Raw genomic sequence first — 16,245 nt, 5'->3', positions numbered from 1 at the left:
TAAATTGGGATGTTTCTCTCACTGTTACAGTAAGGTCACTTGCCCCATTGCAGAACGGTATCAGACTCATTGCACAATTTCAATCTTATATTTACACGATTGTCGATTGTGATTTTTGATGATGTGCACAAAACGGAGAAATGTTTCCTGTTTCCATTAATGCAGGGGCCGCGGGGTGAGGTGTGTGGAGAATTTTTTTTCCAAATTTAAAATAGACTCGGGCTATTCATGTAAGGCAGCAACATTGCTGCAATTTATTATTTTACGAGTTTATCGATGACATTCATCGGATATTTCACCGTAATTTTTAACTGCTCCCTGAATTTATTCTGAGTCACTCCATAAATAAACGTGTTTGTGCAGGAACTCAACAGCTGAAGCATATTTGCACTTTCCAGGAGAATAAATTTGGGATCAGTGAACCCTTTGATTTTATAATCATTTGTTAATCGCTCATATAAGAACTGTATCACATACGTCATCCATAGCAGGATGAAACTGCCCGAGATGGTGAAGAGTAAAATGATGGACTTTCTCCGACTCTCTATCTCTGGGTCACTCTGAGTCTCTCCATTGCTGTGGGCCCGGAGTCTCCTGCGGGCTCTGCTGGCCGCGAGAATGTGTCTGACGGTCAGAGCATTGAGCAGCAAAATAAGGAGGAACGGGGCGCAAGGTGTTAAAAGTCGATCAGACCAGTCAAATGCTGTCCATACAAGTGAGGAATAGCGGATATCCCTCAGTCTGCAATACCACGGGACATTGTTAATGATGATGGTGGGCTCGTGTATAAAGTACCAGGGAACGCTTTTGAAACAGCCCAGGGCACAGACCGTTCCGATAACCACAGCCGCCGTTTTCTCGGTGCAAAATTGCATTTTCAGCTTCTGGCAACAAATGGCCACAAAACGATCAAAGGTGAAAGCGACCGTTAACCAGACAGAACAGTCTCTGGATGCATGAATCAGCGCAATATTGAGACTACATACTGGAGTAATCGACAGGAAACTTCCTGGAAAATAAATGCCAGGAATTCTATTTAATATCACCGCGGTGATAATGACCAGGAGATCCGTCACCGCCATGGACACCAGGTACCGAGTGATACATCTGGAGAGACCGCACCTTCCTCGGGACAGGATCACAATCGCCACTAAATTAGCTCCAAGAGAGAGAGAGAGAGAAAGATGAGAATTTACAGAATAGTGTCCAAAAAAATCAACCTGAATTAAGTAAAGTTTCCAGCTTTGATATTTGCAGTGATGGAGACTGATATGCGTCTGAGACCTCAGTGAACGAAACATATTTAAAAACATTGGGAACAAACATGATTTTTTTAAAAATCGTTGAAATAATCAGAGTGCAATGATGAATAAAATAATTCAACAAGTAATCAATATAGAGTTCAGATAATTAACTAAAAAACACAAAATCAACACAGCAACAAACGGAATAAAAATCAAAACAAATTTACAATTAAAACTACGAACAATGACGGGTTTCTCAAAATATCACAACTACTTCACATTGACAGAGCCAGCAGCCAGTAGGTATGAGCCAGTCAGCAGCGGGACCATCAACCAGTTAGTGTGGAACGGGCGGCATTGGTTGAGAAGAGGATATTGTGGAGGAGATCGGCCGGCCCTTCTCATGGGCGGATCACAGGTCCTAAAATGCAGACTGGACTACGGACATGGAGTGGAGCGTCAAACCGATAATTACCGAATTAAGAGGCCAGTGTGCCACAGATTGAACTAAAGCCATGCAACTGGTAATACATACACGGGATTACATAGAAGTGTAGGTCACACAACATCCAGGGTTAGTGGCGACGTGGCAAATAGAGAGACAGTGCGAACATGGGAAGATAAAATCCAAATTAAATAGGGGATAGGATTTGCAGATCCATAATTGAGTAAAAGTAAGTCAGCAGAACTGATGGAACGGATGGGGAGATCAGTGAGAGATAAACCGAACGGATGGAGAGAGTGAGAGATAAACCGAAGGGATGGAGAGAACAGTGAGAAATAAACCGAACGGATGGGGAGATCAGTGAGAGATAAACTGAGCGGATGGGGAGTGTGAGAGATAAACCGAAGGGATGAGGAGATCAGTGAGAGATAAACTGAACGGATGGAGAGATCAGTGAGAGATAAACCGAACGGAATGTGAGATCAGTGAGAGATAAACCGAAGCGATGGGGAGAGTGAGAGATAAACCGAACCCAATGTGAGATCAGAGAGAGATAAACCGAACGGATGGGGAGATCAGTGAGACATAAACCGAACGGATGGGGAGATCAGTGAGAGATAAACCGAACGGATGGGGAGATCAGTGAGAGATAAACCGAACGGATGGGGAGATCAGTGAGAGATAGGAAGGACATAGGAACATAGGAACAGGAGCAGGCCATTCAGCCCCTCATGCCTGTTCCGCCATTTGATAAGATCATGGCTGATCTGTGATCTAACTCCATATACCTGCCTTTGGCCCATATCCCTTAATACATTTTGTTGCCATAAAGCTATCTATCTCAGATTTAAATTTCGCAACTGAGCAATATCAATTGCCGTTTGTGGAAGAGAGTTCCAATCTTCTACAACCCTTTGTGTGTCGAAATGTTTTCTAATCTCGCTCCTGAAAGGTCTGCCTCTAATTTTTAGACTGTGCCCCCAACTCCGAGAATCCCCAACCAGCGGAAATAATTTATCTCTATCCACCCTATCCGTTCCCCTTAATATCTTATAAACTTCGAACAGATCACCCCTTAACCATCCAACCTCAAGAGAATACAACCCCAATTTGTGTAATCTCTCCTCGTAACTTAATGCTTGAAGTCCGGGTATCATTCTAGTAAACCTACGCTGCACTCCCTCCAAGGCCAATATGTCCTTCCGAAGGTGCGGTGCCCAGAACTGCTCACAATACTCCAGATGCGGTCTAACCAGAGTTTTGTATAGCTGCAGCATTACTTCTTCCCACTTGTACTCTCGTCCTCTGGATATAAATGCCAGCATTCCATTAGCCTTATAGATTATTTTCTGGACCTGTTCATGACACTTCAATGATCTATGTACCTGAACCCCGAAGTCCCTTTGGACATCCACTGTTTTTAACTTTTTACCATTTAGAAAGTACCCTGTTCTATCCATTTTTGTTCCAAAGTGGATGACCTCACATTTGTCTACATTGAATTCCATTTGCCACAGTTTTGCCCATTCACCAAATCTATCAATATCCATTTTTAATTTTATGTTTTCATCCACACTGCTTACAATGCCACTAATATTTGTTTCATCGGCAAACTGAGATATGAGACTTTCTATGCCTTCATCTAAGTCGTTAATAAATATTGTGAATAATGGAAGCCCCAAGACAGATCCCTGCGGGACTCCACTAGTCACATCCTGCCAATGTGAGTAGCTTCCCATTATCCCTACTCTCTGTCGCCTTTCACTCAGCCAATTTCCTAACCAAGTCCGTACTTTTCCCTCGATTCCATGGGCTTCTATCTTAGCTAACAGTCTCTTTTGTGGGACCTTATCAAATACCTTCTGGAAGTCGATATAAATAACATCCATTGACATTCCCCTGACCACTACTTTCGTCACCTCTTCAAAAAATTCAATCAGGTTTGTCAGGCACGACCTACCTTTCACAAATCCATGCTGGCTCTCTCTGATTAACTGAAAATTCTCGAGGTGTTCAGTCACCCTATCCTTAATTATAGACTCCAGCATTTTCCCCACAACAGATGTTAGGCTAACTGGTCTATAATTCCTTGATTTTTCTCTCTCTCCTTCCTTAAAAAGCAGAGTGATATGTGCAATTTTCCAATCCAGAGGGACAGTTCCTGAATCTAGAGAACTTTGAAAGAATATAGTTGGGGCATCTTCAATATGCTCAGCTACTTCCTTTAAAACCCTGGGATGGAAACCATCTGGTCCTGGGGATTTGTCACTCTTTAGTGCTATTATTTTCTTCGTTACTGTTGCTTTACTGATGTTAATTTTATCGAGTGTTTGTCACCGATTCAATATTAGTTTTCTTGGGATTTCCGGCATGCTATCCTCTTTTTCTACTGTAAATACTGAAGCAAAGTAATTGTTCAACATGTCCGCCATTTCCCCATTGTCAATGATCATATCCCCACTTTCAGTTTTTAAGGGGCCAACACTGCTCCTGACCACCCTCTTTTGCCTAATATAACTATAAAATGTCTTCGTATTGGTTTTGATATCCATTGCAAGTTTCTTTTCATAATCTCTTTTTGTAGCTCTTACTATCTGTTTTGTGACCCGTTGTTAATTTTGTATCTTTCCCATTCGCCAGGATCTGTGCCATTTTTTTGCCTTTTTGTATGCCCTTTCCTTATGTTTTATACTGTCCCTGACCTCTTTCCTTTTCCATGGCTGTTTTTTTTTTGGCAAGTACAGTTCTTCCCCTCAGGGGTATAAACCGATTCTGTATCACGTTAAATGTTTCTTTGAACATTTCCCACTGTTCATCAATCGTTTCACCCATTAACAGATTTGCCCAGTTTACTGTGGACAGTTTCTGTCTTATCCCTTTGAAGTCGGCCTTACCCAAGTCTAGAATCTTAGCAGCTGACTCACTTGTTTTCCCTTTCAAACACTACATTGAATTGGAGATGCCGGTGATGGACTGGGGTTGACAATTGTAAACAATTTTACAACACCAAGTTACAGTCCAGCAATTATATTTTAAATTCACAAGCTTTCGGAGGCTACCTCCTTCGTCAGGTGAACGATGTGAAAATGAAATCCTCGAGATGAAATCGCATTTATAATTCACAGAACAATGCTTGGTGAGTACAGACAGTTTTTTCAACTGCCCGTTGCCAAGGCAATCAGTGTGCAGACAGACAGGTGTTACCTGCCAGGTCTCACAGAATATACAAATCACCAACAAATTCGCACCCCAATACGCCAACATTTTCATGCACAAGTTCGAGCAGGACTTCTTCACTGCACAAGACCTCCAACCAACACTATACACCAGATACATCGACGACATTTTCTTTCTATGGACCCACGGCAAGGAATCACTAAAGAGACTACACGATAACATCAACAAGTTCCATCCCACCATCAAGCTCACCATGGACTACTCCTCAGAATCAGTTTCTTTCTTGGACACACGAATCTCCATCAAAGACGGGCACCTCAGCACCTCACTCTACCGCAAGCCCACAGACAACCTCACGATGCTCCACTTTTACAGCTTCCACCCTAACCACGTCAAAGAGGCCATCCCCTATGGACAGGCCCTGCGAATACACAGGGTCTGCTCAGACGAGGAGGAACGCGATGGGAACCTACAGACGCTGAAAGACGCCCTAGTAAGAACGGGATATGACGCTCGACTCATCGATCGACAGTTCCGACGGGCCACAGCAAAAAATCGCATAGACCTCCTCAGGAGACTAACACGGGACGCAACCAACAGAGTACCCTTCGTCGTCCAGTACTTCCCCGGAGCGGAGAAACTACGCCATGTTCTCCGCAGCCTTCAACATGTCATCAATGAGGACAAACACCTCGCTATGGCCATCCCCACACCTCCACTACTCGCCTTTAAACAGCCACCCAACCTCAAACAGACCATCGTTCGCAGCAAATTACCCAGCTTTCAGGAGAACAGCGTCCACGACGCCACACAACCCTGCCACGGTAACCTCTGCAAGACATGCCAGATCATCGACACAGATACCACCATCACACGAGAGGACACCACCCACCAGGTGCATTGTTCATACTCCTGTGACTCGGCCAACGTTGTCTACCTCATACGTTGCAGGAAAGGATGCCCCAGAGCATGGTACATTGGCGAGACCATGCAGACGCTGCGACAACGGATGAACGGACACCGCGCAACAATCGCCAAACAAGAGGGTTCCCTCCCAGTCGGGGAACACTTCAGCAGTCAAGGACATTCAGCCACCGATCTTCGGGTAAGCGTACTCCAAGGCGGCCTTCGAGACACACGACAACGCAAAATCGTCGAGCAGAAATTGATAGCCAAGTTCCGCACCCATGAGGACGGCCTCAACCACGATCTTGGGTTCATGTCACGCTACACGTAACCCCACCAGCGAACAAATGTTATCTGTTTTTAATATAACGGGTCAGTTGCTGTCTTTTCTATGTTTCTACCTCTCTATCTCTGTTTTTTTTTGTTTGTTGTTTTTTTTTGGTGAATTGTATATTCTGTGAGACCTTGCAGGTAACACCTGTCTGTCTGCACACTGATTGCCTTGGCAACGGGCAGTTGAAAAAACTGTCTGTAATCACCAAGCGGTGTTCTGTGAATTATAAATGCGATTTCATCTCGAGGATTTCATTTTCACATCGTTCACCTGACGAAGGAGGAAGCCTCCGAAAGCTTGTGAATTTAAAATAAAATTGCTGGACTGTAACTTGGTGTTGTAAAATTGTTTACATTGAATTCGATCATGTTATCGTCGCTATTGGATAGATGTTCGCATACGGTTAAGGCGTTAACGAAATCTGGTTCATTATTCTTGACTAAATCCAGTATAGCTTGCCCCCTTGTGGTTATTAGGACTTACTGCCGTCGAAAAATATCCCGGACAGACTCAAGAAATTTACCACCTTTCTGGCAGTTGCTGGACTGCGAGATAAACCGAACGGATGGAGAGATCAGTGAGAGATAAACCGAACAGATGGGGAGATCAGTGAGAGATAAACCGAACGGATGGAGAGAGTGAGAGATAAACCGAACGGATGGAGAGATCAGTGAGAGAAAAAACCGAACAGATGGGGAGATCAGTGAGAGATAAACCGAACGGATGGGGAGATCAGTGAGAGATAAACCGAACAGATGGGGAGATCAGTGAGAGATAAACCGAACGGATGGGGAGATCAGTGAGAGATAAACCGAACGGATGGAGAGATCAGTGAGAGATAAACCGAACGGACGGGGAGATCAGTGAAAAATAAACCGAACGGATGGAGAGAGTGAGAGATAAACCGAACGGATGGAGAGATCAGTGACAGGTAAACGGAACGGATGGAGAAAATCAGTGCAGTGCTAAACCGAACGGATGGGTCGATCAGTTGGAGATGAACTGAACAGATGGAGAGATGATTGACAGATAATCCGAACGGATGAGGAGAGTGAGAGAAAAGCCGAACGGTTTGAGAGATCAGTGAGAGATAAACCGAAAGGATGGGGAGATCAGTGAGAGATAAACCGAAGCGATGGGGAGAGTGAGAGATAAACCGAACGGATGGGGAGATCAGTGAGAGATAAACCGAAGCGATGGGGAGAGTGAGAGATAAACCGAACGGATGGGGAGATCGGTGAGAGATAAACCGAACGGATGGGGAGATCAGTGAGAGATAAACCGAACGCAAAGAGAGATCAGTGAGAGATAAACCGAACGCAAAGAGAGATCAGTGAGAGATAAACCGAACGCAAAGAGAGATCAGTGAGAGATAGGAAGGACATAGGAACATCGGAACAGAAGGAGGCCATTCAGCCCCTCGTGCCTGTTCCGCCATTTGAGAAGATCATGGCTGATCTGTAATCTAACTCAATATACCTGCCTTTGGCCCATATCCCTTAATACCTTTGGTTGCCAAAAAGCTATCCATCTCACATTGAACTTTAGCAACTGAGCTAGTATCAATTGCCGTTTGCGGAAGAGAGTTCCAAACTTCCACCACCCTTTGTGTGTAGAAATGTTTTCTAATCTCACTCCTGAAAGGTGTGGCTCTAATTTTAAGACTGTGACCCTACTCCGAGAATCCCCAACCAGCGGAAAGAGTTTCTCTCTATCCACCCGATCCGTTCCCCTTAATATCTTATAAACTTCGATCAGATCACCCCTTAACCATTTAAACTCGAGAGAATACAATCCCAATTTGTGTAATCTCTCCTCGTAACTTAATCCTTGAAGTCCGGGTATCATTGTAATAAACCTACGCTGTACTCCCTCCAAGGCCAATATGTCCTTCCGAAGGTGCGGTGCGGGGAACTGCTCACAGTACTCCAGGTGCGGTCTAACCAGGGTTTTGTATAGCTGCAGCATAACTTCTGCCCCCTTGTACTATAGTCCTCTGGATATAAATGCTAGCATTCCATTAGCCTTATAGATTATTTTCTGGACCTGTTCATGACACTTCAATGATCTATGTACCTGAACCCCTAAATCCCTTTGGACATCCACTGTTTTTAACTTTTTAACATTTAGAAAGTACCCTGTTCTATCCTTTTATGGTCCAAAGTGGGTGACCTCACATTTGTCTACATTGAATTCCATTTGCCACAGTTTTGCCCATTCACCTAATCTATCAATATCGCTTTGTAATTTTATGTTTTCATCTGCACTGCTTACAATGCCACCAATCTTTGTGTCATCGCCAAAATGTGATATGAGACTTTCTATGCCTTCATCTAAGTCGTTAATAAATATTGTGAATAATTGAGGCCCCAAGACAGATCCCTGCGGGACTCCACTGGTCACATCCTGCCAATGTGAGTACCTACCCATTATCCCTACTCTCTGTCGCCTTTCGCTCAGCTAACTTCCTAACCAAGTCCGTACTTTTCCCTCGATTCCATGGGCTTCTATCTTTGCTAACAATCTCTTATGTGGGACCTTATCAAATACCTTCTGGAAGTCCATATAAATGACATCCATTGACATTCCCCTGTCCACTTCTTCAGTGACCTCTTCAAAAAATTCAATCAGGTTTGTCAGGCACGACCTACCTTTCACAAATCCATGCTGGCTCTCTCTGATTAACTGAAAATTCTCGAGGTGTTCTGTCACCCTATCCTTAATTATAGACTCCAGCATTTTCCCCACAACAGATGTTAGGCTAACTGGTCTATAATTCCTTGGTTTCCCTCTCTCTCCTTCCTTAAAAAGCAGAGTGACATGTGCAATTTTCCAATCCAGAGGGACAGTTCCTGAATCGAGAGAACTTTGAAAGATTATAGTTCGGGCATCTGCAATGTGCCCACCTACTTCCTTTAAAACCCTGGGATGGAAACCATCTGGTCCTGGGGATTTGTCACTCTTTAGTGCTATTATTTTCTTCATTACTGTTGCTTTACTTATCTTAATTTTATCGAGTGTTTGTCACCGATTCAATATTAGTTTTCTTGGGATTTCCGGCATGCTATCCTCTTTTTCTACTGTAAATACTGACGCAAAGTAATTGTTCAACATGTCCGCCATTTCCCCATTGTCAATGACAATATCCCCATTTTCAGTTTTTAAGGGGCCAACACTGCTCCTGACCACCCTCTTTTGCCTAATATAACTATAAAAGTTCTTCGTATTGGTTTTGATATCCCTTGCATGTTTCATTGCATACTCTCTTTCTGCAGCTCTTACTATCTGTTTTGTGAGCCCTTGTTGAACGTTGTATCTTTCCCATTCGCCAGGATCTGTGCCATTTTTTTGCCTTTTTGTATGCCCTTTCCTTATGTTTTATACTGTCCCTGACCTCTTTCCTTTTCCATGGCTGTTTTTTTTTGGCAAGTACAGTTCTTCCCCTCAGGGGTATAAACCGATTCTGTATCACGTTAAATGTTTCTTTGAACATTTCCCACTGTTCATCAATCGTTTTACCGATGAACAGATTTGCCCAGTTTACTGTGGACAGTCTCTGTCTTATCCCTTTGAAGTCGGCCTTACCCAAGTCGAGAATCTGAGCAGCTGACTCACTTTTTTCCCTTTCAAACACTACATTGAATTCGATCATGTTATCATCGCTGTTGGATAGATGTTCACGTACAGTTGAGCCGTTAACTAAATCTGGTTCATTATTCATGACTAAATCCAGTATAGCTTGCCCCCTTGTGGTTACTAGCACAGACTGCAGTCGAAAAATATCCCGGACAGACTCAAGAAATTCAGACCTTTCTGGCAGTTGCTAGACTGCGAGATAAACCGAACGGATGGGGAGATCAGTGAGAGATAAACCGAACGAATGGTGAGAGTGAGAGATAAACCGAAGGGATGGGGAGAACAGTGAGAGATAAACCGAACGGATGGGGAAATCAGTGAGAGATAAACAGAACGGATGGGGAGAGTGAGAGTTAAACCGAAGGGATGGGGAGATCAGTGAGAGATAAACCGAACGGATGGGGAAATCAGTGAGAGATAAACAGAACGGATGGGGAGAGTGAGAGTTAAACCGAACGGATGGGGAAATCAGTGAGAGATAAACAGAACGGATGGGGAGAGTGAGAGTTAAACCGAAGGGATGAGGAGATCAGTGAGAGATAAACCGACGGGATGGAGAGATCAGTGAGAGATTAACCGAACGGATGGAGAGATCAGTGAGAGATAAACCGAACGAATGGAGAGACCAGCGAGAGATTAACCGAACGGAAGGGGCCATCAGTGAGAGATAAACCGAAGGGATGGGGAGATCAGTGAGAGATAAACTGAACGGAAAGAGAGATCAGTGAGAGATAGGAAGGACATAGGAACATAGGAACAGGAGGAGGCCATTCAGCCCCTCGTGCCTGTTCCGCCATTTGAGAAGATCATGGCTGATCTGTAATCTAACTCCAAATACCTGCCTTTGGCCCATATCCCTGAATACCTTTGATTGCCAAAAAGCTATCTATCTCACATTTAAATTTAGCAATTGAGCTCGTATCAATTGCCGTTTGCGGAAGAGAGTTCCAAACTTCTACCACTATTTGTGCGTAGAAATGTTTTCTAATCTCACTCCTGAAAGGTGTGGCTCTAATTTTAAGACTGTGACCCTACTCCGAGAATCCCCAACCAGCGGAAATAGTTTCTCTCTATCCACCCTATACGTTCCCCTTAATATCTTATAAACTTCGATCAGATCACCCCTTAACCTTCGAAACTCCAGAGAATACAACCCCAATTTGTGTAATCTCTCCTCGTAACTTAATCCTTGAAGTCCGGGTATCATTCCAGTAAACCTACGCTGTACTCCCTCCAAGGCCAATGTGTCCATCCGACGGTGCGGTGCCCAGAACTGCTCACAGTACTCCAGGTGCGGTCTAACCAGGGTTTTGTATCGCTGCAGCATAAATTCTGCCCCCTTGTACTCTCGTCCTCTGGATGTAAATGCTTGCATTCCATTAGCATTATAGCTTATTTTCTGGACCTGTTCATGACACTTCAATGATCTATGTACCTGAACCCCTAAATCCCTTTGGACATCCACTGTTTTTAACTTTTTAACATTTAGAAAGTACCCTGTTCTATCCTTTTATGATCCAAATTGGATGACCTCACATTTGTCTACATTGAATTCCATTTGCCACAGTTTTGCCCATTCACCTGATCTATCAATATCGCTTTGTAATTTTATGGTTTCATCTACACTGCTTACAATGCCACCAATCTTTGTCTCATCGGCAAACTGAGATATGAGACTTTCTATGCCTTCATCTAAGTCGTTAATAAATATTGTGAATAATTGAGGCCCCAAGACAGATCCCTGCGGGACTCCACTGGTCACATCCAGCCAATGTGAGTACCTACCCATTATCCCTACTCTCTGTCGCCTTTCACTCAGCCAATTTCCTAACCAAGTCTGTACTTTTCCCTCGATTCCATGGGCTTCTATCTTAGCTAACAGTCTCTTTTGTGGGACCTTATCAAATGCCTTCTGGAAGTCCATATAAAAAACATCCATTGACATTCCCCTGTCCCCTACTTCAGTCACCTCTTCAAAAAATTCAATCAGGTTTGTCAGGCACGACCTACCTTTCACAAATCCATGCTGGCTCTCTCTGATTAACTGAAAATTCTCGAGGTGTTCAGTCACCCTATCCTTAATTATCGACTCCAGCATTTTCCCCACAACAGATGTTAGGCTAACTGGTCTATAATTCCTTGGTTTCCCTCTTTCTCCTTCCTTAAAAAGCAGAGTGACATGTTCAATTTTCCAATCCAGAGGGACAGTTCCTGAATCTAGAGAACTTTGAAAGATTATAGTTAGGGCATCTGCAATGTGCTCACCGACTTCCTTTAAAACCCTGGGATGGAAACCATCTGGTCCTGGGGATTTGTCACTCTTTAGTGCTATTATTTTCTTCATTACTGTTGCTTTACTGATGTTAATTTTATCGAGTGTTTGTCACCGATTCAATATTAGTTTTCTTGGGATTTCCAGCATGCTATCCTCTTGTTCTACTGTAAATACTGAAGCAAAGTAATTGTTCAACATGTCCGCGATTTCCCCATTATCAATGTCAATATCCCCACTTTCAGTTTTTAAGGGGCCAACACTGCTCCTGACCACCCTCTTTTGCCTAATATAACGATAAAAATTCTTCGTATTAGTTTTGATGACCCTTGCAAGTTTCTTTTCATACTCTCTGTAGCTCTTACTATTTGTTTTGTGACCCTTTGTTGATCTTTGTATCTTTCCCATTCGCCAGGATCTGTGCCATTTTTTGCCTTTTTGTATGCCCTTTCCTTATGTTTTATACTGTCCCTGACCTCTTTCCTTTTCCATGGCTGTTTTTTTTTGGCAAGTACAGTTCTTCCCCTCATGGGTATAAACCGATTCTGTATCGCGTTAAATGTTTCTTTGAACATTTCCCACTGTTCATCAATCGTTTCACCCATCAACAGATTTGCCAAGTTTACTGTGGACAGTCTCTGTCTTATCCCTTTGAAGTCGGCCTTACCCAAGTCTAGAATCTTAGCAGCTGACTCACTTTTTTCCCTTTCAAACACTACATTGAATTCGATCATGTTATCATCGCTGTTGGATAGATGTTCACGTACAGTTGAGCCGTTAACTAAATCTGGTTCATTATTCATGACTAAATCCAGTATAGCTTGCCCCCTTGTAGCTACTAGCACAGACTGCAGTCGAAAAATATCCCGGACACACTCAAGAAATTCACCACCTTTCTGGCAGTTGCTGGACTGCGAGATAAACCGAACGGATGGGGAGATCAGAGAGAGATAAACCGAACGGATGGAGAGATCAGTGAGAGATAAACCGAACGGATGGAGAGATCAGTGAGAGATAAACCGAAGGGATGGAGAGATCAGTGAGAGATAAACCGAAGGGATGGAGAGATCAGTGGGAGATAAACCGAACGGATGGGGAGATCAGTGAGAGATAAACCGAAGGGATGGGGAGATCAGTGAGAGATAAACCGAACGGATGGAGAGATCAGTGGGAGATAAACCGAACGGATGGAGAGATCAGTGGGAGATAAACCGAAGGGATGGAGAGATCAGTGGGAGATAAACCGAACGGATGGGGAGATCAGTGAGAGATAAACCGAACGGATGGGGAGATCAGTGGGAGATAAACCGAACGGATGGGGAGATCAGTGAGAGATAAACCGAACGGATGGAGAGATCAGTGAGAGATAAACCGAACGGATGGGGAGATCAGAGAGAGATAAACCGAACGGATGGGGAGATCAGTGGGAGATAAACCGAACGGATGGGGAGATCAGTGAGAGATAAACCGAATAGGTTGGAACAGAAATGCCGGGGTCCCGGGATGGATTTTGATGGCAAATTGATCATTTTGATCAACCCAGTGTGCGGTGTCAGACATCCTATCTATTTAAAACTCTCACTCGAGTGACAGAATCTCATCTTTCGGACCGAACACCGATTTGAATAATTTCGGACCATAATCAATGCTCCCATATTTTCGGATAGCAGGTGCTGGTAATGGTTCTGCTGTTGCCATTTACACCTTCTGTCCACCCATCTTTTGTTTCATTAATTGACCCATTCCCACCCTCCTTCTTTGCACCTTCAACCCATTTCGTCATTTAATCAGTCCTCTCCACCCTTTCCTGGCTTTGTACTTGCTTATGTTCATTCCGTTTCTTTCTCCCCAGATGCTGCCTGGTTTGCTGAGTATTTCCAGCATTTTCTGTTTTACAGCAGTCCCAGTATTTTCTTTTGGATTATTAATGAATCTGGGCAGTTATCTTCAATAAACTCATTCCTTAAAAGCGAGCACAATTTAGTTGCTTATTAATCCAATTCTACAATTAATTAATTTGTTGAATTCATCTGCAGACCAGCAGAGTTTCTGCGTTTTACACACTGTTACACCTATTGGGGTTTCACTCTTTGTTTCACACCCCATGTACACATTCAGAACATTGGTGCAGGAGGAGACCATTCAGCCCCTCGAGCCTGCTCCACCATTCAATTAGATCACAGCTGAATTTTACATTAACTCCATTTGCCCGCCTCACTTCAGTATCCCATCATACACTTGCCTTGCAAAATCACATCAATCCAAGTTTTGACATTTCCAATTGACCCCCAGCCTCAACAGCTTTTTGGGGGAGAGAGTTCCAGATTTCCACTCCCCTTTGTGTGAAGAAGTGCTTCCTGACATCACCCCTGAATGGCCTGGCTCTAATTTTAATGTTATGCCCCCTTGTTCTGGAGTCCCCCCACCAGAGTAAGTAGTTTCTCTCTATCTACCCTATCAAACCCTGATATCATCTTAAATACCTCAATTAGATCCCCCCTTAATATTCTATACCCGAGGGAATACAAGCCTAGTCCATGCAACCTGTCCTCATAATTTAACCCTCAAAGGCCCTGTATCATTCTGGTAAATCTGCGCTGCACTCCCTCCAAGGCCAATTTATCCTTCCAGAGATGCATTGCCCAGAACTGAACACAGTTCTCTAGAGGCGATCTAACCAATCCAACAGGAGCATAATTCCACCTCTTGAGAAAAAGGTTAATATTCCATTAGATGATGAATAACTCGCTGCAATACATTACCTGGAACAGCGATAGCTGCAAGGACAGTGTAGTAAATAGCGTAGACCGGGCCTCTGGGCGGGTTGTGCATTTTCTTTGAGAAGCAGCGATGACTGTCAGGGATCCCAAACACACTCTGTTCATCTTTCAAAGGGTCTCTTATTATAACAAATGTTAACCCCCGAGAGACACAATTAGATTATATCATGATTAATGTTAGTTACAGTCATTGAACAGACAGATTAATGCCGTAGAGATTACGATTATTTTTGATGCAATATAATGAACAAAAATAGATGTTACAGAGCTTTAAAGGGAATCTTTATGTCTTTCAGGGAAGGAGGAAACCTGATGCCCTCTCGTGGTCTGATCTAGATGTGACTTCAATCCCAAACCAACCTGGTTGACACTTCCGTGCCTTCTGAAATGGCCGAGCAACCCATTCAGTTGTATCAAATTGTTAGAAACGAACAAAATAATAAAACTGGACGGACCATCGGTTTGTGACCTAGGCATCAAGTTCGGACAGGACAAAGACATACCCAGCTGTGTCCATCCAGAAAGTCCTCCTGACTAACATCTGAGGGATGGTGCCAAAGTTGGGAGAGTTGTCTCACAGATTAGTTTAGCAACAGCCTGATGCAATCTTACTCACATAATCATAATTTTCAGCCTACGTCCCAGACTCCACCATCACCATCCCTGCATATGTCCTCCACACCCACCAGGGGTGAGGGTACTGTGGTATACAGTGGAGGTGCAGAGACCTGGGAGACCACAATGTTGACACCTCATGGCTTTTGCTCAAATATGGGCAACCTCCTGCTGATTACCACCTACTGAACTCTCTTAGCTGATGAAACTGTCCTCCGCTATCTTGAACACGACTTGGGGCAAGCACTGAGCAGAGAAAAGATTTCAATGTCCATCACCAAGATCGGCTTGACCGAGCTGGCTGAGTCCTGAAGGACATAGCTGCCAGACTGGGCCTGTGGCAGGTGGTGAGAGAACTCAGACAAAAACCTATTTATCCTCGTCCTCACCAATCTATTTGCTGCAGGTGCATCTGTCCATGGCAGTGTTGGTAGGAGTGCCCACTGCACGCTCCTCGTGTAGACTAAGTCCCGTCTTCACACTGTCCTCAGTGTGTTGTGTGACAATTGGATTGTGCTAAGTGGGATGGGTGAAGAACAGAGCTAGCAGCTCAAATCTGCACATCCGTGAGGTGCTGTGGGCCATCAGCAGCAGCAGAATTGTATTCCAGCACAATCTCTAACCTCACGCCTCGGCATATCCATTAATCCCCCATCACCATTAAGCCAGGTAACCAGCCCTGGTTCAATGAGGAGTGTAGAAAAGCATGTCGAGAACATCAGCATGTATACCTGAAAATGAGGCACCAACCTGGTGAAGCTACAACACGGGACTAAATACAAATGAACATATCAACGTAGGAACAGGAGTAGGCCATTCAGCCCATCGAGTCCACG

The 16,245-nt window shown here is 43.9% G+C and overlaps 1 protein-coding gene across 1 annotated transcript; it reads right to left on the bottom strand.

Annotated features, from left to right (window-relative positions):
* Positions 1-257: 257 nt before the first annotated feature.
* On the bottom strand, positions 258-14,846 carry LOC137306901 (probable G-protein coupled receptor 139). Its single transcript, XM_067976287.1, has 2 exons — positions 14,777-14,846; positions 258-1,159 (listed from the first exon to the last, which is right to left on the bottom strand). The coding sequence occupies exons 1-2, from the start codon at positions 14,844-14,846 to the stop codon at positions 258-260; spliced, it is 972 nt and encodes a 323-aa protein (XP_067832388.1).
* Positions 14,847-16,245: the final 1,399 nt, after the last annotated feature.

Source organism: Heptranchias perlo, chromosome X, assembly GCF_035084215.1.
Source record: "Heptranchias perlo isolate sHepPer1 chromosome X, sHepPer1.hap1, whole genome shotgun sequence".
NCBI classification, from domain to species: domain Eukaryota; kingdom Metazoa; phylum Chordata; class Chondrichthyes; order Hexanchiformes; family Hexanchidae; genus Heptranchias; species Heptranchias perlo.
The sequence above is the reverse complement of the archived record's forward strand: the minus strand, read 5'-3'. Positions and strand labels throughout refer to the sequence as shown.

Coding starts and splice junctions, on each gene's coding strand:
- LOC137306901 (XM_067976287.1), bottom strand. CDS start 14,846: ATGCACAACCCGCCCAGAGGCCCGGTCTACGCTATTTACTACACTGTC. Junction 1,160..14,776: donor TGCAGCTATCGCTGTTCCAG/GTAATGTATTGC, acceptor TCTCTCTTGGAG/CTAATTTAGTGGCGATTGTG.